We start from the raw sequence: 22,076 nt of genomic DNA, 5'->3' as shown, positions 1-22,076 counted from the left end.
AGTATAAACATAACTTTCACAGGCACTGGGAAACCAAAAAATTCCTGTGACTCACTCTATTGCAATATTCACTTTATTGTGCTGGTCTGGAACCAAACCTGCAATATCTCCAAGGTATGCCTGTAGACGTCTCTCTCATTCTCATATATGTATATATATATTATATAGTGTGTTCATATACATATAAACACACACAATCCCCTTTTTCATATATAGAATATAAATATTCTATACATAAATCTTACCCAGCCTTTGAGGCCCAGATCTCAGATTTCTGGTCCTCCAAGTAGTTGTTACTGATCTCCCCCCATGTGAGGCTCAAGCAATGTAACAAGTGCCATCAGAATGTATACTTCTTGAGGCCAGGAACCTGGGATCTAATTTATTTCAATGTCTTTAATGTTCAACACAGGGCCTGGCCCAAGGGAGGCACACAGAACACCAGATAAATGCATGAAAGGTGCAGAAGCAAGAGGAAGAGGTCAGTACTGAGGGAGGAGTAGGCAAAGAGGAGGGGATCAAGAGTCTCTGGACTAGGAAACTGAATACAGGAACACAGCATTTTCAATGTCGTAGGCCACGAAACAGCCCAGCCCCACTCAGAGTAGAGTACTCATACGCTACTCTGGAAGAAAGGGAACACAAATCCTCCTTGCATACTCTGCTTACCAGCAGCTACCAAGCGCCGCTCTGCAAGTAATACTCCATGTAAATCACACCCACCACTCTTCGAATTAAAGCCATGCTTGATACGGGTGTGTGAGTTTTGTGCACCCCCGCTCTGCCCTGAAGGGGCCCGTCAGCCTGTCACAGATCCCTTATCTCTAGTAGTTTCATCAGTCACTCTGCTCTTCTTCAGTCACTGGTAAACTTGGTGCATATTTTAAATGACGCATGTACTGTCCTTGATGTCTGTGTTTAAATGCATTAAAACTGACTAAACAAAGCAAATCCTCTTCCTTCCTCTATGAGTTATAGAGGCTGTGGCATTTAGGTTTGAAGAAAAAAATCCAAACCATGCTCTGTGCTATAGTGGGGCAGAATGATGATGAGGGCAGCACAGGACTTCCAAGATCAGCACCCACATGGTGTGACAGATTGTGTGACAGTCCTGAGGGTAAAGGGGGTAGGGGTGAAATGAAGGCAAAAGGGCAAATATTCACTGACAAAAAAAAAAGTCTTTTCTTCCCACCCCCAGTTACTCACCTTGATTTAGGAAGTTAATTGCTTTCATGCAAGCATACTCCTCATTGCTCACTTTTAGCTGATGGAACTTGTGATACAGGTAGATGAGCCGCTCAATCACCTCCATCCCTTCATCACTAAATCTGGGGAACAGACACCGGTGTTAATAATGGGCTCTGATTACCAGTGGAGATAATGGAAGGGAGACAGAAGTCACCTACAGCTCCTTAAGGCAGCTAAGATAGGAAAGAGGTTGAGCTTGGGGGAAATGGAATCCAGACACATTTGTGAAAGACAGGTGAATACATGGTTTGTCTAGAGGCCAAGGCAGCTCATACGAGCTGCTCTTCCCCAGGTCAGTTGGGGTCAATCAAATCTAAGTTCAAATCCAGCTCCATCACATACAAGCTATGAGACCTCGGGAAAGTCCTCTGACCTCTCTAAGCTTTGAGGACCTCCTCTGTAAAATAATGCTTGCCTGCTTGGGGTAACAAGGGTCACGGGGGTTTGGGATGTAAATGTAGAGAAGTATGACATCGTTAAGATACTGCTGTTGTTGCGATGCAGCCTGTAGTAACAATGGCAGCTACCATGGTGACTCTATGTGAGCTACTGCCACAATGAAGAAAAAGCTGCTGATTGTATTTAAGTTCACTGTTTCCAGCATGGCTGAGGTTATGCACAGGGAACATTTTTACTGGTATCCCTTGACTTCAGCTAGAGAGGGAGGGAGGGAAACATAAATTGAGCCTCCATGTCATGCCAGTTTCTGTAATGGGCACTTTATGTGCATTATCTCATTTAGTTTTCTCAGCCCTACGTGCTAGGTGAGATTATAATCACCATTGTACAGATGAGAAACTGAAGTTCAAAGAATAGAAGGGACTGGTCCACAAGCACACAGCTGGTTGGTAGCAGAGCTAGAACCTTGAACCTGGGCTAACTCCCTAAGGCCTTGATTTTCTCAATATCTGAGGTAGCATCCATTAGCAGAGAAGACTCAATGCTGACCATGCCGCTTTTTTTTTTTAATGTTTTTTCTTTCAGGAGTGTTTTTTTTTAAATTTTAATTTTATTTATTTTTGGCTGCATTGGGTCTTCGTTGCTGCACGCGGGCTTTCTCTAGTTGCAGTGCACAGGCTTCTCATTGCGGTGGCTTCTCTTGTTGCGGAGCTCAGGCTCTAGGAGCGCGGTCTTCAGTAGTTGTGGCACACGGGCTCAGTAGTTGTGGCTCATGGGCTCTAGAGCGCAGGCTCAGTAGTTGTGGTGCATGGGCTTAGTTGCTGAGCGGCATGTGGGATCTTCCCAGACCAGGGCTCGAACCCATGTCCCCTACACTGGCAGGTGGATTCTTAACCACTGTGCCACCAGGGAAGCCCCCATGCTGCTTTCTTTGGATTAGGAGTTAATTCCTTGGGGAAACACCAAGTTTTAGGCAAAGGAGCCCTAGGCTGGGGGACTAATACTCTGCGTCATAGTGGGTAATATCTTATACCAGAAATGGAGATACTCCCAAACCAAGGAGGCAAAGGCTTAGTGGGGAAATAGTTTATAAAAGCTGGGGTCAGGCCCAGCATCCACTCTTCTAGGTGATCCAGATAGGCCTCTGATGCAGCTGAGTCACAAAGAGATGCTTAGCCTCAGAGTTGCTTCCTGGTGACTTGTTCAGATCAGGGTACTACAGCCCCATGCTAGGCAAGAAGCCCCTATCTGGGTAGGGTCCAGAACTCCTGGGAATGTACTACTGCTGTCTGGGTCCTATTGCTTTCTGTGTTGACTGTGAAGGTTTCGCAAGGGCTTGGCTTCCTGGCCAGGCAGGACATTTTCTCTTCCCTTGGGGAAAGCCTGGCTCCTGTTGGGGCCAGAGGCACCTGTACTTCTCAAGCACCAGGGGGAGCCACAGCAGCAGCTACTTGCAATCCGGAGCCCTGACCCTCTGGGTCCCAGTTTGCTAGTTTGAACTACCATGTTTTCTCTGCTCCTGGCCCAATGGCTTTTAATACGTTCTCAGATTGGCTGATAGACACACTTACATTTAATAACCACTATAATAACCATACCTATTATTCTACCATTTGTTGAGTGTTTGCTACTTGCCAGGCCCTTTGTTAAATATTTTACATACATCATTTCATTGGATACTTCCAATAAATCCACAAAAAAGGATACTATAATCCTCTTTGTTCACTTGTGGAAACAAAGGCTCAGAGAGGTTATTTACTGTGCCCTTATTGTATTCTTACATTTTACCCTCCTGATAATCTGTGAGAAAAGTAATATCACCTTCATGTTAGGGAAGAGGAAGCAGAAGAGATGCCTTCTCCAAAGTTCTAAGTGAATAAAACAAATTAGTGGTGGTGGGGACAAGGTTTAAACCCAAGTTTTCTCATTCCAAGTCTGTTGCTTTCTCAGCACTACACTGTCCATTCCCTGACTGTCTTGTTCTTAACTGGCAACTGGGAAAGGCTACCACATGCTACCACAGGGGATACCTCAGGAGGTCTGTGTTCGCAGAGCAACTCAGCTCAGGGCCCAACCCAGAGTGGGTGTTGGACTCGCTGCAGTGCATAGAACTGCCCCTCCGCTGCCTCCATGATGCTGAGACCTGCAGGAAGCAGTATGCCTGTGAGTGAAGATCACTCCTCATCACAGTACTTTGTCAGCTACTTCTGTTCTTGCGAGGGAAAAGGTCTTTACTAAAAATGCCTATCAGTATCTGTTTGGAAGGGTGGGGAAGAGATGGGATGGGGTAGGGCTTAAAAAAGGAGGATGCAGCAGTGTCAGCATCTGTCTGGTGGCCGAGCAGCATAGCAAGTAAAGATAACACTCTCTCCCCTCATCAGTAACCTCTTGCCGCAAGCGCTCACTCTGGCTCTGCAGAACCTGCAGGTGTGTGGCTACCAGCCAGACCCCTAGACAGCAATGCTAAACCTATTCCCAGTTGAGTCTTGACCTGAGGGACACAAAGGAACTCCCACATGCCTGGCCTGAGTATATGACCCAGATCTGCCCTCTCTCTTGGGGAGAGCACATACCCTCTTTCCCAAGCTTCCTAGGATAGGCAACCAGCATGGACCCCTGGCAGCCAGCCCAGCAGCCCCCACTCAATCTCCACAGCCTGACTGCAAAGATTTCCTCCACCCCGCATCCCGCCCCTTGATAAACAAATTGTTCTCTGTTCCATGGGCCTGCTTTCTCCTGTAGCCGTGCCTCCTCCACATCTGCCCACTCCACAGTTCTAACGCCCCTGTATTCCCTGTCTACAAATTATCAACATTCAAAGCCTGAAAGTTGGACAAACACACCCATTCTTCTTCTAGGTTACCATTACACAAGCATGTTAGGACAAGGAAAACATTCCTGCCAGGATCCCCCAAACCACTGGACCATTCAGTCAGCAATTGAAGCTGACACTGTGTAAGTTATGTCCCATTAAGGGGGCTGAAAGGCCCAGTTGTCTCTTTTTCACTCATCTAAATGCACCTACTCCCAGAAGCAGTCATCAGCCACATCCTTAGAGGAATTGCCATCTCAGCACCCACATATAGACTCCAAGGAGAAAAGTTAAGACTGCAGCTCCAGGACACATTCCAGAAAGTCAAACTTTTGAGAAGGCTGAAAAATTTAGTAATGGTAAAGAATCTGGGCTTTAGAGCACAACAGATCTAGATGATAATCTCAACTCCATCTCTTTTAGCTTTAGAGCCTTGAGTTTTCACCTCTCTGAACCTCATGCTCCTTCCTCATGTGTGGAATAGGGTTAATATTAGTACAGTCTCTTAGGGAAGTGGTGAGGACTAAACAAATGTTTGCAAAGCACTTAAGATGGAATTTGGCACAATAAACAGTCTATAATTGTTAGCTACTATCATTATTAACAGCAGCAGCAGCATCACTCATGTTATCACAGCAAAAAGAAAAGACTGTGTTTCCTGAACCTTACAGCTAGGGTCTTAGCAGGGAAGCTGTGAGGTAACTTTCCAGAGATCTGGCAGAAATGGAGCTAGTGTTCACGAGATAGAAGTGTCCATTAAAGCCCATCTAGTGCAAGGCATCTTCTCCTAAGAGTGAAGGAGTCTTGATTAGGGCCAGGAGCAGTCACTGGCTGGTGCTACAATCTGCTTTAAATCAAATTCACCCGGCTCACTGTCTGATAACAGCCTGATTAAGGAAAATGGGCACCATAAATTTGATTCAATATTTGAGAAGAGAAAAGGAGGTGGTCATGTATCATCTGGGAAAAGTCTTTCATGACAGCAGGAACTCGCTTGCACTCAACAGTTGTGAAAAAGTAAAGGCATTTTGTGGGAGTGGGAGTAACGCCAGAGTAGGCAAGGTAGGGAAGAGCTGTGGCCAATTACAGACTCCATGCTCTCCACAGTCTGGGGACTGCCTTACAGTGATGAACCTGATTCCAAAGGTTCTCGTACTTCCATTTCCTCTGGCCTCCTGGGCAGTTCCACATGCATCTCAGACTCAACAGACCCCAAGTCAAACTCAGAGCGGCTCATCTCTCAACCTGTTCTTCCCAGGCTCCATTATCTTCGCTAAGAGAATTGGTGTCCACCTGCCTGGCAGTATCCCCAACTTTTCCACTCACTGAGGTCTCACTGACTTTACCTCCCTGTCATCTCTTAACTCTGTGCTGCCCTCTCTATTCCCATCGTCACTGCTGCCTTGTCCAGGACTTGTTTATTTTTACCTGGGCTATGGAACAGCTTCCTACACAGCCACTGTCTTCTAGCCTTGTCTATGCAATCCATCCTGAACTTTATAGCCACAGGGATCTTTCCAAAATGCAACTTGACATGTAATTGCTCTACTTAAAAATGTCCCATGACTTAATACTATTCACACAATAAAATCCGAGTTTTTCTGATTAGCATTTGAGCACCTTCATGACTCGTCTTTCCTGTACCTTTCTCTCCTGTCATTTCTCCCCTAATTTCTCTGCTCTCAGATATATCCTCTCTATACCCTAATCCACAGGATTGCTTTTTGTTATCTGCACAAACCAACCACCCAGAACCTCTAACTTCTAGGACTCTGTGTTATTCCCTGCCTGCCTCTTATTCTCTATATCTACCTAGAAAAATGCCACTTCAAGATGCAGCTCAAATGTCTTTTCCTCTTTGGCAACCATTCCCTGATTATGCAAGTAGAGGTACTCACTCCTTAGTCTATGCTTTCACAGTCCCTCATATGCCCCTCAATCTCCACTAATATCACCCTGAACTGTAGATTCTATCTGCTTCTATTTGCCCCCCAATCCCCTAAACCAAGAATATGGGCTCTCATCTCAGAAACCATGTCTGTATTATCTGTTATCCCAACACCCCTCCTCCAGGCACACACAACAGGTGCTCAATAAATGGGCATGTTGAACTAACATGTTGAAGTTTAACTTGTATTTTTCCATTGAAGGATTCCACAGTGAAGTGAGAGTCCTAACAACGAATCTACTTCTTATCCTCAGAACCCACTTGCAAGCTCAACTGCAACATGTGTTCCAGAGTTAGCACTGTTCAATACAACTTTCTGTGACGATGGAAATATATATATACATCTGCAACTGTCCAATACAGTAGCCACTAGCCACATGTGGCTCCTGAGCACTTGAACTGTGGCTACTGTAAATGAGGAACTGAATTTTCCATTTTAATAACTTAAATAGCCACCTGAGGCTAGCAGCTACTATACTTGATAGTGCAGCTCTAGATTCTCCTTGGTAAGGACCCTTCCTAGAAAATAAAACTAGTTCAGCTGCTAGTTCAGCTAGTTCAGCTGAACTAGCACTCAGCTAGTTCAGCTGCTACTGGTCCCTGCCTTGCTCTCGGGGCTCAAGGGATTGGAAACAGTGGGATGGGGTGTCTTTCATGAAGCTTAAAGCCACGTAGAACCCTGCATGGCCAGTGATCCTTGCCTACCTGCAGAGGGCATGGGGAAACTCACTATTCTATAGAGAGGGGAGCCCACAGGCTGACTTTGTAGGCAGCCTCAGGCTGCACTGGTGGATTCCAGGCAAATAGGGAGGCCGGGCTCACTAGGCCAGCTCTGCAAACCCTGACAATATTAGAGCAGGCTGACTGCTATACAAACACTCAGTCAGCCCAGAGATACAGAGCAGGAGACAGGAATTTGATGGAAACAATGAATTAGAGGCTCAAGACAAGGGGTTAGGTTATCTGCAAAATCAGATGGCTCTGTTTAAGGACAAAATGTCATCTGGGTTAAAAACTCTGTCATTTATAGATTACCATCAAGCCTGTAAGCATCATTAATAAGGAAATATTAGAAAACCAGGGGGAGAAAGTACCCAGACTCCTCCCTCCCTCAGCTGTGCAAAGGGCCCTTGAAGGTGTTAGAGCTTCGCTCCCAGCCTAAGTCTCAACTTATCTTTACGCCATGGTGATTAAGTGGCAGAGGGAGATGCACCTCAGTCCTGTGTAGAGAAGTTTGGGGGCTGGTACTCTACCTTCTCCAGCTTTCTTCGATGGAGGAACCTTTTCTTCCCTCTCTCTTAGTGCTCTGGAATCCCATGACTTCCATTATTTTAAACTGTCTAATAAAGGTGAACTATTGAAAGGGCTTTTAAATGCGATTTAAACTTTATGTTTCACATGGATAAATCAGTAAGTCAGAAAAATTGTATCAGGAGATCATTCTTCCTGATTTTGGGGTATTACCATGTGCTCCAGGTCTCCAAAGTGAGTGAGGAAAAGACCTGCTCTAGGCAGGGAGGTTAGAAGGATCCTAGCTGGCTGCGATGAAACTTTATGCCAGAAAACATCGAGGAGGAGAGTTTAGTATTTCAGTCCCATTCTCCTATCTCACTGCATCTGAGATACAGTGAAAGAGCCTAGACTTTCAGTTGGGCAGGCATAGGTTCAAATCCAGGCTCTGGGTTCAAATCCAAAACCCTCAAGGGTAGGCCCCTCTGAACTTCAGTTTTCTCATCTATAAAATGGGCATAACAACACCTACAGTGCTGGAGACTGTGACAAAGAAAGATAATAATGTAAAATACCAAGCCCAGTGCTTGGCACACAGTAGGTACCACAATAACTCCTGAGTCTTTTTCTTGGATTGTAAACTACAGCTCAGAGCCCCTCACCTTGTAGGAAATGTTCTTTCCAGATACATTATCTTATCTCAGTAAGCTAGATGTGACCAAAATAACAGCTTAGCACTTGCTAAGCTTTGCTGCACATTATCATTTATCCCTCACAACTACCTTGTTGGGGAGATACTGTCATTACCCCACTTTATAAATTCAGAACCTGAGGATCAGAGACTTGACCAAAGTTACAAAGCTAGTCAGCAGCAGAGTGAAGATTCAAGTCCAGCCACGTGTGGCTTTAATGCCCATCCTTTGGAGTGTCAGGCAGCCCTGCCTTGCAGAGATGACAATGGTTTGGTTGCCTGAGACTTTCTCCCCAGCCAGCAGCTCTCACCTATGTAGTTCTTCATCAGAGGGTGAGTACTTGGCGGTGACATCAGCCAGCTCCCCGAAGATCTGCTTGCTGTAAACAGTGAGGGAGGACAGCAGGATTAATTCCTGCCACGTAGAGCTCAGGAGGCACGTGTAATCCTTGATTGAGAGCTCGCAGAAGAAAGGCAGTTTCTTGATCCAGGCAATCTGCCTAAAAAGCAGCTCGTCAGCCAGGCGGCAAAGCAGGGCAAATAGCTCTGCTTGAGTCACAGCATATCTGGGGGGGTAGGAACAGGAGAAATTTACTTCTAGTGGCCAGAATGGTGAGGATGGGGGCAAAGGGAGAGAGTACTCCTAAGGGCACAAAGGGTCTCTGGCAGTGGGCTCCTTGCCCTTGACCAAGCATCTCCAGCTCCATTCAATTCAGTTTAATGATAAAGGGACAGGACTGGGGCCAGCAGTAAGCTCAGGGCTGGAGGAGCAGATTTGATAAGAAAAGGTTGCAAAGGGGAAAGGAGGCTTAGAAATTTGTGCAATTATCAGGGAGTATGACTTTTAATGCTCCATGTGTTAGAAGAAAATTCCGTCACTTTTGCACCAGTTTTGGAAATGAGGGCTCCATTAGGGTGAATCTGGTGCCTACTCAATACAGGGATTGGCACAAAAATGAGCCTCGGGGCGAGATGGCTGAAAGAGAAGAGAACAGGTTCAGAAGCTTTTCTTGCTCTCATTGCACCCCCTGGTGGTGCGAGTTCAGGAAAGTAAGCTACTGCGGGATGGAAGGAGCAGGGCATTTCTCATCTCTGGGCTGGAGGGGATAGGGTCCCAGTTTTCTTTCTCTCAAGGCCCCTGTCATGACTCTTCCCCACACCCCCACAACAGATTTATAAAGGTTTTGGTGGTGGCCTTCTTGTGACAGACATCTGAATTTCCTCTTCTGAAACTGGAAACTAGCTTAAGAAATCTCAGGATACCTTTTGGAGCAGAGGGGGCAGTCAATAACTGTTTGAGTCAATAACACTCAAACAGCCTATGCTCCAGGCTAAATGAATAATGAGTAGAGCAATGGGTGGGCTGAATTATTATCTACTCAGGCAAAGCTGACAGGATTGAAAGAGTATTCCTTCCACCCACTCAGGCCTGCACACAGAGCACACGGCCCTAGGCTACTGATGAGTATGTTGACTACGGATACAGACAGGCCACAACCAGTTAGTGCCTTGAGTGCCCTGTTAAGAAGACTAAACTTAATGTATGATTATTCCCAGAATTACACCTCATCTCTGGCACAGAAGCACTCAGACCCATTCCAGAGACTGGCGTACCTCGGCCCAACTAGAAACAAAAGTCCTTTAATCCCAACTCCATAGGGATTGATAAATAGCCCCCACTCTATGAGAAAAGATGCTCAAGAGAAAAATGAGGGAGCACTAACTTCAACGATAAGCAAAGATTTGTCCTCTGATGCTCGAGTCATTGCTTATTATCCCCCAACTCATTCCAAAGCCTGAGGTACAGCAGCCAGGGATGAAGATGGGTGTGGGGTAGGGACCACTTTGAAGCTACAGGGCTAAATAGACCAAGGCTCACTCACCCATCTTCAATCAACATGGGCGTGCCCAATGGCTCCAGGTCCTCGGCTGACACCAGCTGATGAATCAGACTATATGACTGGGGATCCAGGCTGCGAGCTTGTGGGGGCAGAAGTGGAGAGTGGGCAGAATAGCTAAAAAGGTGCGGTATATATTGATAGTGTGGAGGCACAGACATCCCCATGTATTGATCCCTGAATGCCATGAATCCATTTAGTTCCACAGACCTACTGGAGAGAAAAGTCTCATGTCAAGCAGAAACATCGCAGGTCTACTGCCTACTCAAAGGAAGTGAGCTAGGAGGTGGCTCAGGTGTTCTCTGGCCATGCACTCTGTCTTCATTAAGCTAAGGACATAATCAGTGGTTACACGCATGTCTCCCCTACTAGATGGGGTCTCTGTGCAAATGTGCATTATGTGTGGCTCACCTCTGGACACCCAGAACTTGGCAGAGCTGTACTGAAAAACACTGGTTAAATGACCTCTCTGTACAGGTGCCACATTTGGAGAGTTTCATAGAATATTCATAGACTATGATGACAAAGGTGAGTGTTTGTATTTTATACTGCTAGGACAACTAAGTCAGAAACAGGCTAAGTGCCTTGCCAGGCCACAAAACAAATCCAGCACCTAGCAAAGAACCTGGCATGTGGCAACAACTCCCTAAACATTCAAAGGAAGGAACAAACTAAGGAACAAACGAATGAATGAAAGTTATAATGAAATATCAAGAGAAAGGAATATTCTTATCTTCCCCACCTTTCTTGGAGAAATCTAACAGTCAACTAGTTTTACCTAGATGACCCCTCCTGTAACAGGGGCTGGCAAACTATGGTCCATGGCCTGTTTTGGTAAATGAAGTTTTATTAGAACACAGCCACACTCATTCATTTACATATTGTCTCTGGCTGCTTCCAGACTACAATGGCAGAACTGAGTAGTTGAGACCTAGACTGTGTGGATTGCAAACCCTAAAATATTTACTATCTGGCCTTTATAAAAAATGTTTCTCAACTCCTGTCCTAAAATAAAGATTTCTGGAGAAAGAAAATCTTCCTTGGTAGCTGATGGCTATATTTCACACCTAACAACTACCTTAAGATATCATTCTAGAACCAAGAGTCTTCAAACTGGTATTTCATGACACCAGCAAATCTAACTTGAAAAGTTTTCACCGTTTCCTAAAATTTATAATGTGAAAATCTTCACTCTTGCTGAGACAGAGAAATGATAACTTAATTCGATATTGTCAATGTGGTTTTTTTTTAAATGATAAAGTAAGTGAGAGAAAAGAGCTACAATTAAAATGTTATTCTGTTAGGTGAAGAATGTATGGGCACGGATAGTGGCTATAGCACTTTATCAATCTGCGGAAGAGACTGCTGACATTTTCAAGGTCTTTAGCTAAAAAATGGGCTGTAAAATGCTGCTTTGCATCATCGTCACCCCAACCCCAAAAGACTGAGGAAGCAAGAGTACAATGGCTGAGACGGACTGGCAGGAATACCCAGCCCAGCTCAGAGGTTGCTTGTGGGTCCATTCTTTGGGTGATCCCTAGATGATGTTGGGTTTGCCTTGAAGCTCACCTGGAGGACAGTGTGGAGCCTGGTGAGGGCTGGTTGCTCTCTGAAGCCCTGTTCCCAGGGGAACTGTGGTCGCTGTCACCATGGTTGCTCCAGTGAGTGGCCTCTTCCTCAAATTCCTGCCCAGACATAATCCTTTCGATCTCTTCCTCTGATATCTTTGACAAGGAATTGATATATGTTAGACTGGGTGTTCCTTCTTTAGGACTGAGAACTTATTTAAATGTCATGGGGCTTCTTAGAACTCTCTAGAGAGAAAGACAAATTCCCTCCCCTCCACCCACATACTCCAGGTCTCTCTCTCACTAATCTTAGGACAGCTTGGTTGCCTGCCTGCCAGCACTATGGCTCACCATGGCATTCCTTTCGTCCATTCACCCTCCTCCCAGCCACAAAGCCTCTAGGTTCCTCAACACTCCTCTTTGTCCTTAGTCTATTCTTTCCTGCCGCTGAAACACCACTCTTCAATAACAAACTCCTACTTGCCATTTAAGACCCAATTCAAATGTCACCTTCTTTTTGAATCCTTCTATTACTAAGCGCAGACAGAATTTTAGGTCCTTCTTCTATCCACTCATAATTCTGTGTATTCTGAGAGAGGCAGAATACCATAACGGTTAAGAGTTTGAATTTTACACTCAAATCACCTTTGTTCTAATCCAGGTTCTGCCACTTTCTAGTTGTACAATCTTGGGCAAGTCATACAACTATTTAAACCTAAGTTCCTTCACCTGTATAGTGGAGAGAATAATAGTATCTATCACATAGGACTGTTTTGAGGATTAAATTAATATATTATCACATGTTTAGAAAAGGGCCTAGCACATAACAACTATTATGGAAGGCTGACAATGATATCCTGATTATTATTGTTATTTTTATAGCACTTATGGTAATGTATCATAAAAATATCCTCTGTAAGACCTTAGGCTATGACAGGATCTAGAAAAAAGCAGTACTCAAATAAATGCATGTTGGATAAATGAATAAATGTCCACTTACTAAGTACTGACTATATACCTTTGCATGAGATTTCTTAGTAAGAAAGACATTTCTAAGTCTACTGAATAAAAGAAGAAACTGTAGCTCAGACAAGCAAATTGACTTGCCCATGTCTGAGCAGGAGTTTGAGGAAGAGGCCAAAGTAGCCAAGTATTCAGTCCAGTGCTCTAGCTACTATGCCACATAGGGAGTGGACACACACTTCTTCTCTTAAGTGTTTAATCCAGAGTTGAGGCCAAGCTGGCTAAAGTCAGCACACAGAATGAGAGTGAGTGCTGAGGAAAAAGAGCCAGATGAATTTTTGTTTCTTGTTCCTATGGAAAGCCTGGGAGGACATTTTCTCCCAAGTCTGTCTGACACAAACCTACATACTTCTTTGCCTGTGAGGGAACCTTGAGCTGCTCCAATCATAGATATAAATAGGCATTTAGAACTGGAAGTTAGCCAACACAGAGGACTTTGAGGGAAAACGAGAAATGTTTAACTGGTATTCAAGTTGAGTGACTGGTTTTAAATAGTTTGGGTTGCATATTGAATTAGAGGGTTTGTCTTTTTTTATTCAGTCACATGTAGCAAAAAACCCAAATCTTTTCTCTTAGAGGTCCTTATAACACTGAAATCATTGTTTTCATGGAAGTACTTGAGCTTGGTAAAAAGGGCCAGTTATGGTAAAATCAAGCTTATTCCAGCTGGAAGTCAAAGTTGGACTGTACTTGTCTCTCCCTGAGGGTCTCATGGGACACTAAGCAATCATTAATGTATTGAACAGGGGATGGAACTTGTTGGGAGTGCTTGAATCTGGGTATAAATCTCATCTGTCATTTCCTAGCTGGGTACTTCCTGTTGGGCAAGTCACTCAAGTTCTCTGAGCCTTAGCTCCCTCATTGGTAAAATGGAGATAATACCACTTCCCTCATAGCTCATGATTCCCTCCACTGGGTGCTGGAGCAAAGAAGCATACAGGTTTGAGTCAGATAGACTTGGGAGGTTAATCTAAGATAAAGTTATTAAGTGAAGGTGCACAATAGGTGCTCAATAAATGGAAATTCTATCACTTTTTTTTTTTTTTAAAGATGTTGGGGTAGGAGTTTATTTATTTATTTATTTTTGCTGTGTTGGGTCTTCATTTATGTGCAAGGGCTTTCTCTAGTTGTGGCAAGTGGGGGCCACTCTTCATCGCGGTGCACAGGCCTCTCACTATCGCAGCCTCTCTTGTTGCGGAGCACAGGCTCCAGACGCGCAGGCTCAGCAGTCGTGGCTCACGGGCCTAGTCGCTCTGCGGCATGTGGGATCCTCCCAGACCAGGGCTCGAACCCGCGTCCCCTGCATTAGCAGGCAGACTCTCAACCACTGTGCCACCAGGGAAGCCCACTTCTTATTTTTAATTAAACACGGTTAAGAACTTGGAGATAACAGCTCTTTCTTCCTAACACACCACCTAAAAACAGTAAAAGACTAAAAGGAAAATTATATGCCCAGTATCAAAACCCCCAAAGCAATGACAGATGAAATAGGTTTTTCTGAGCATCAGCCTCCTCAATTCTGGAGAGAACACAGAGTCTGGAGATGTAAATGACTGAGGATCCCTTGTCATGGTGAGAGAGCCACAGAGGGTACTCAAAAAACATTAGGTAATAGTGAGGAAGGTTTTTCATTGAGGAAATGCTTAAGAATTCTCCCCAATGGATAAACTTTCTATTGTATCTAAGTATAAAAAGAAGAAATACAAATAAGGCCATATATGAAAAGCCCATAGCTAACATCATACTCAGTGGTGAAAAACGGAAAGCTTTTCCTCTAAGATCAGGATCAAGACAAGGATGCCCACTCTTACCACATCTATTCAAGATAGCACTAGAAGTCCTCGCCAGAGCAACAGGCAAGAAAAAGAAACAAAAGGCATCTAAATCAAAAAGGAAGAAGTAAAACTATCTCTGTTCACAGAAGACATATGATCTTATATGTAGATAACTTAAAGATGTCACCAAAAAACTATTAGAACTAATATAAGAATTCAGCAAAGCTGCAGGATACAAAGTCTACATAGAAAATCAGTTGCATTTTTATATACTAATAATGAATTATCTGAAGAGAAAATTAAGAAAACAATCTCATTTATAATAGTATCAAAAAGAATAAAATAGGGGCTTCCCTGGTGGCGCAGTGGTTGAGGGTCCGCCTGCTGATGCAGGGGACATGGGTTCGTGCCCCGGTCCGGGAAGATCCCACATGCCGCGGAGCAGCTAGGCCCGTGAGCCATGGCCGCTGAGCCTGTGCGTCTGGAGCCTGTGCTCCGCAACGGGAGAGGCCACAGAAGTGAGAGGCCCGTGTACCACAAAAAAAAAAAAAAAAAAGAATAAAATACTTAGGAAAAAACTAAGGAGGTGAAAGGATTGTACACTGCTGAAAGAAATTAAAGACATAAATAAATGGAAAGACATCCTGTGTTCATAGATTAAACGACTTAATATTGTTAAAAAGTCCATACTATCCAAAGTGTTCTACAGATTCAATGTAATCCCTATCAAAATTCCAATGGCATTTTTTTGCTGAAAAAAACAATCCTAAAATTCATATGAAACCACAAAGAACCCCAAATAGCCAAAACAATCCTGAGAAAAAACAACAAAACTAGAGGCCTTGCACTTCCTGATTTCAAAACATATTACAAAGCTAAAGTAATCAAAACAGTAACGTACTGGCACAAGGACAGACATACAGAGCCCCCAAATAAACCCAGACTTATGGTCAAAAGATCTTTGACAAAGATGCCAAGACTACACAATGGGAAAAGGAGAGTATCTTCAACAAGTGGTGTTGGGGGCTTCCCTGGTGGCGCAGTGGTTGAGAGTCCGCCTGCCGATGCAGGGGACACAGGTTCGTGCCCCGGTCTGGGAAGATTCCACATGCCGTGGAGCGGCTGGGTCCGTAAGCCATGGCCTCTGAGCCTGCGCGTCCGGAGCCTGTGCTCCGCAATGGGAGAGGCCACAACAGTGAGAGGCCCGCGTACGGCAGAAAAATACAAAAAAAAACAAGTGGTGTTGGGAAAATTGGATATCCATATGCAAAAGAATAAAATTAGAGTTTTACCTTATGTCATATGCAAAAAGCAACTCAGTGTATTAAAGACTTAAACATAAGACCCAAAACACTACAACTCCTAAAAGAAAACACAGAGAAAAAACTTCTTGACATTGGCCTTGGCAATAATTTTTCTTTTTTTAATTGAAGCATAGTTGAGTTACAATATTGTGTTAGTTTCAGGTGTATAGCATAGTGATTCAGTATTTTTACAGATTCTATTCCATTACAGGTTATTACAAGACAATGGGTATAATTCCCTGTGCTATACAGTATTATCCTGTTGCTTATCTATTTTATATATAGTAGTTTGTATCTGTTAATCCCATACCCCTAATTTGTCAATGACTTCTTGAATATGACATCAAAGCAAAAATAGAAATACAGGATTACATCAAACTAAAAGACTTCTGGCAAAGCAAAGGAAACAATCGACAAAGCGAACAGGAGACCTCCAGAAAATTTTTGCAAACTATGTATCTGATAAAGGGTTAATATTCAAAATATATAAGGAATTCCTACAACTCAATAGCCAATTAACTAATTAATCAGCCTGATTAAAAAAAGCAAATACTAGGGACTTCCCTGGTGGCACAGTGGTTAAGAATCTGCCTGCCAATGCAGGGGACACAAGTTCGAGTCCTGGTCCAGGAAGATCCCACATGCCGCAGAGCAACTAAGCCCATGTGCCACAACTACTGAGACTGCACTCTAGAGTCTGTGAGCCACAACTACTGAGCCCACGTGCCACAACTACTGAAGTCCGCCCGCCTAGAGCCCGTGCTCTGCTACAAGAGAAGCTACCGCAATGAGGAGCCTGCGCACCACAACGAAGAGTAGGCCCCACTTGCCGCAACTAGAGAAAGCCCACGTGCAGCAACAAAAACCCAACACAGCCAAAAATAAATAAATAAATATTTTTTAAAAAGTAGCAAATACTTGAATAGACATTTCTCCAAAGAAGACATACAAATACCCAACAGGCATATGAAAAGATGCTCAACGTCACTAATCATCAGGGAAATGGAAATCAAAGCCATAATGAGAAATCACCTCATGCCTATTAGGATAGCCAGTATCAAACAAGCAAGCAAGGAAGCAAGCAGACAAACAAACAAAAAGCTCCAGAAAATAAGAAGTGCTGGAGAGGATGGGGAAAACTGGAACCCTGTGCACTTGGGTGAGAATATATAAATAAAATGGTGTGGCGACTATGGAAAACAGTATGGAGGTTTCTCAAAAACTTAAAAACAGAATTATCATATGACACAGTAATCCCACTCGGTATTTATCCAAAAGAGTTGAAATCAGGATCTTGAAGAGATATCTGCACTCTCATGTTCCCAGCAGCCAAGGCCATGTTCACTTTAGCCAAGAGGTAGAAACAACCTAAAATGTCCATCGATGGATGAATAGATAAACAAAATGTGCTATATTCTATTTACAAAAGCCAGGAAATGGAAGCAACCTAAATGTCCATCAACACAGGAATGGATAAAGAAGGTGTGGTACATACTACTCATGGAATATTACTCAGCCATAAAAAAGGAATGAAATAAAGCCATTTGCAGCAACATGGATGGACCTAGAGATTGTCATACTGAGTGAAGTAAGACAAAGAAAATATCATATGATATCACTTATACGTAGAATCTTAAAAAATGGTACAAATGAACTTATTTACAAAACAGAAATAAAGTCACAGATGTAGAAAACAAACTTATGGTTACCGGGGGGAATGGGGGGGGATAAATTGGGAGATTAGGATTGAGATATAGACACTACTACATATAAAACAGATAACTAAAAAGGACCTACTCTACAGCACTGGGAACTCTACTCAATACTCTAATGACCTATATGGGGAAAGAATCTAAAAAAGAGTGGATATATGTATATGTATAACTGATTCACTTTGCTGCATAGCAGAAACTAACACAACATCATAAAGTCAACTATACTCCAATAAAAATTAAAAACACAAAGCAAAAACAAACAAAAACCAAAAAATGTGCTACATACATACAGTGGAATATTACTCAGCCTTAAAAAAGAAGGAATCCTGTCATATGCTGCAACATGGATGAAACTTGAGGACATTATGCTAAGCAAAATAAGGCAGTCACAGAAGGACAAGTCCTGCATGATTCCACTTATATGAGGTATCAAAAGTTGTCAAACTCTTAGAAGCAGAAAGTAGAATGGTGGTTGCCAGGAACTGGGGGGAGGATGAAATGAGGAGTTGCTGTTCAATAGGTATAAAGTTTCAGTGATAAGATTAAGAAGTTCTAGAGATCTGCTGTACGGAATGTGCATATAGTTGACACTACTGTACTGTATACTTAACAATTTGTTAAGGAGGTGTATTTCCTGTTACATGTTTTTTACCACACAAAAAAGAGCAGCTATGAATGGAGACCGAAATAAATTAATTTGCAAGAGACACATATGACTTGAATAAATGAATAAAAATGTTTGATTTTAAAAAGAGAATGAATGCAGCACACACCCCACACCTGAGTGCATATGTGTACCAAGCTCATGTGACAGAAAACCCTCCCATACATCATCAGCGTATGTCTCAAACCAACTCTGAATTCCTGTCTTTCTCTCATTCCCTCACATTCAACTGGATAAATCCTATCAATTTTACCTATTAAACATTTCTTGAATCTATTCCCTCTCTTCAATCTGCACTATCACTGTTCTACTTGAAACCACACTGTCTATATCTCTCGCCTGGATTTCTGTAAAACCCTTTTAACTGCTTTTTCTCTGCTACCAGTTTCACTGACCCTCACCCAGCTCCTCATAAACAATTTACATGGCTAGAACGATCTTTCCAAAATGCAAATTTGACCATATCCCTCTTTCTACTTAAAACCTTTTAGTAGTTGCCTCTTGGTCTACCCCCATAATTCTTGAATCATGGTCCCTGCCCACTAGGGTACTGAAGGATTCACTTCATGGGTCGTAAGCAGATCCAATTCTCTATCATGATGAAGTTCTTCTGCTGGCCAAGTAAGAACAAGCGATGCAGGCTGGCCCCACAAAGGCTTTACTGAAGGAGCTATAATCAAAGTTAGTTGAAGGCCACTTTTTAGAGAACTGATTCCAAACTCAAGGAATCTGCCTTATCTCCTGCCACTTCACAACATGTGCGCAGTGCTGTAGCCTGAGTGAATGAACTCCTTGCCATTCCTTGAAGATTCCTTGTACAGTCTATTCTGTCTAGCAGGAATAAAAGATGTTTGGGTTTCCACCCCTTCTCAACATAGCTAATTCTTCCTTTTCCTTGAAGACTCAGTTCAAACTTTATCTTCTCCAGGGAGTCTTTCCTGAGTGTCTTCAGTCCTCAACCATGGCTCTGGTCCAAACAGAAAAGAAGCCCCTTCTTTCTGTACTCCCTGGGCAACCTCTGTTATCACCCACTGTATTATGATGTCCGTTTACATATCTGTCTTTCCCACTACACTGAATTTACAGTACAGGGGGCCTGGTACAGAGTAAGTAATACTGAGTAAATGTTTGTGGAACTGAATGGGTATTACCTTCCCTACTTTACAAACAGGCAATCAATGAACTTTCTGCTGAAATATCTTTAGTGACACTGAACAGCAAAGTAGTCTTGCTGATTTCTGCCAGACTAAGTAACTACAACCTTAAGTGATTGACATAAAAAGTCCTCTGGGAAATTCCCTGGTGGTCCAGTGGTTAGGATTCCGTGCTCTCACTGCGGAGGGCCTGGGTTCAACTCCCGGTCAAGGAACTAAGATCCCATAAGCCGCGTGGTGTGGCCAAAAAAAAAAAAAAAAAATCCTCTGGATGCTTTAGAACCAGAATTGGATTCATCTTCTGTAAAAATCCTTAGGAAGAGTTGAGGCATCACAAGTGGAGCTTTAACCATTATCTTACATATTTAAGATTTTCAAAGCACTTTCATATCTAGGCTCTAAAAGCAGTTTCACAGTTATGAAAGTAAAGATGGCTCCCCCTAGCAGCAGATAAGAGGATCAAGGTGAGCAGCTACAGGAGCATCTGGAGGCCTGAGCTTTCAGGGTAGATCACAAAGAGTAAGTCCTAGAACTCACCTGGACTGGCCCAATGCTCTTATTCCGGCCTCCAGGCATGCCATCTTCTCTGATTGCTGGAAGGAAACATAAGTTAAGACAGTAAGAAGCATGCCCACAGAAGTCTAGGCACAAAAAGAGAACTTATTTGGCCAAAAGCATAAAGTAGTAATTGGTGAAGCTAAGATTAAAACACCGATCTTTCTGGACCCAAAGCACATATTCTTTCCATCATTCCAGGCTAGCTCATAGGCAGCAGATACTTTTGGGTCCCCAAAGCACTGGATACACACTACACACACTGTATACATTCAATATGCTCAGCAAAGATGACAGCCTTATTAATAGTCCTACAGTTACAAATAACCCACCAAGATAATGCATTTGAAGGCCTTGATAAACTCAAGGGGGTGGGGGGGGGGAGATAAAAAGAATACTCCCATTTTAAAATAAAATATTTTTTATTTCTAGTTTAGGTTTGAGACTAATTTGCAGGATGAGGAAAACAGGTTTTTTGTTTTTTAATTACTCAGAATTTTGACCTCATTGGCTCTTTTCTACAAAGGCAGTCAGTAGAGTTCCCTTGCAGTTGATTTCCCACTCATGTAATTCAACAAAAAGAAGCTATTTAGCATTTCCTAACTATAAAAAGCAGACTTTAAATAGTACCAGCCTCATTAACAACTACTAACACTATTACCATCATTGTTTACAGAGTACTTAATACCGGGGCACAGACAAGGAACCCCTGATTTGCAATTACAGAAGGGTTCTGGTGTATGGCAAAGCTTTCTGGAAAATATAACTTCTGAACCTAGTCTTAAAGGATAAATATGATTTATGCAGGCAGGAAAAGGGTGCTCCAGGTTGAGTGGACAGCATACAGAAAAGCTTCAAGTTGAAAGTAAGCGTGTGTGTGTGTGTGTGTCTGTGTGTGTGACAGAGAGAGGGAGAGAGGGAGAGAGGGAGAGAGGGAGAGAGGGAGAGAGGGAGAGAGGGAGAGAGGGAGAGAGGGAGAGAGGGAGAGAGGGAGAGAGGGAGAGAGGGAGAGAAGAGTAGCAAGAGATAAGGCTGAAGAGGCCAACTGGGGCCAGATCATAGAGAGCCTTGGATGCCAGGCTAAGAGTATGGACTTTAGCAGAGGAGCCTGAGGATAAGATGGAATGCAGGGGAGGATGTGGTCATGTTGGCATATTTGAAAAATCTTTGTGATGGCAACTGTGGAAGGTGGCTTGGAGAGGGTAATATTAACAGAGAAGTAATGGCATCATGTGAGAGCAAGCTTTGCTATAATACACCTGGCTCCAAAAAAAATTAACACACACAACCTGTAAAGTCGTTAGGGCAGGGCTGGTTGCCTCAAAAGCTAAGGGCTCCAAGTCTAACAGTTACCTGTGGTAACTGAAAGGCTGACAGGAAGTTCATTTTCCTTAAAGCAGCCATTATTCTTAGTCTTAGAAGATCACACACTCAGAATTAGACAAGCTTGAGTCTAAATCCAGTTTCTGCCAGGTCTGTGTAATTACAGACAAGTTTTTTTCATCTCTCTGAACTTCAGTTTACTTAAGAATAAAGAGGGCTATTGGAACCTGTCTTATGGGGTATTGTGAGGATAATATATAATTTAGCTAAAGCACCAAGCACAGGGGCTGGCATATGAAGTAGGAGGTAACAGCCTGCTTTACAAGGCTGCTGCGAATTTGGGTCAAGAAACATAGACAGCTAGATATATATTATCTAGATGCATGCTGGTTGTTGTCTAGAAGCTCTCTTTCAACCTTATTTCAAGTTCTAAACATACTTAAAATTCCTCCTCTGCTGTTCCAGGGTCAATGACAGTCTTCAGATACTCATATTTCCAATACTGATATCTCACACGTCTTTGCTTCAGCTCACAGGTACAGAACAAAGATCTGTCACTGGCAGATAGAACACTGACTATTTCTCACTTGATACTCCACTCTCAGTGTCTTGGAGGTGAGGAAGGAACTCAACTTGCTTTCCTTTTTGTTTAAAGGGCCACAAATCTTAAAGATTTACATCTTGCCAATTTCACCTTCTGATATCTAAAAACTCGTGTTGTCCCTCAACCCCACCTGGAGTAAGAAACTCCTATACGTGTTAGATAGTA

At 43.2% G+C, this 22,076-nt stretch overlaps 1 protein-coding gene across 4 annotated transcripts in view; it reads right to left on the bottom strand.

Moving 5' to 3' along the window:
- The window catches only part of NR6A1 (nuclear receptor subfamily 6 group A member 1), a gene marked incomplete at its 5' end in the record, with an annotated part of 201,455 nt that overhangs the window by 5,520 nt on the left and 173,859 nt on the right, over positions 1-22,076 (bottom strand). For 2 of the 4 annotated variants that reach the window (XM_082656426.1, XM_082656428.1), the window contains 5 exons: positions 1,207-1,328; positions 8,640-8,894; positions 10,212-10,439; positions 11,796-11,950; positions 19,967-20,022. In XM_082656426.1, the coding sequence (XP_082512552.1) occupies positions 1,207-1,328; positions 8,640-8,894; positions 10,212-10,439; positions 11,796-11,950; positions 19,967-20,022 (816 nt within the window). The remainder of the gene's footprint in view (positions 1-1,206; positions 1,329-8,639; positions 8,895-10,211; positions 10,440-11,795; positions 11,951-19,966; positions 20,023-22,076) is intronic. The other 2 variants (XM_082656427.1, XM_082656429.1) reach the window with 1 other exon arrangement.

Source organism: Grampus griseus (genome assembly GCF_964374135.1).
Source record: "Grampus griseus genome assembly, chromosome: 6".
In the NCBI taxonomy this organism is placed as follows: Eukaryota; Metazoa; Chordata; class Mammalia; order Artiodactyla; family Delphinidae; genus Grampus; species Grampus griseus.
The sequence above is the reverse complement of the archived record's forward strand: the minus strand, read 5'-3'. Positions and strand labels throughout refer to the sequence as shown.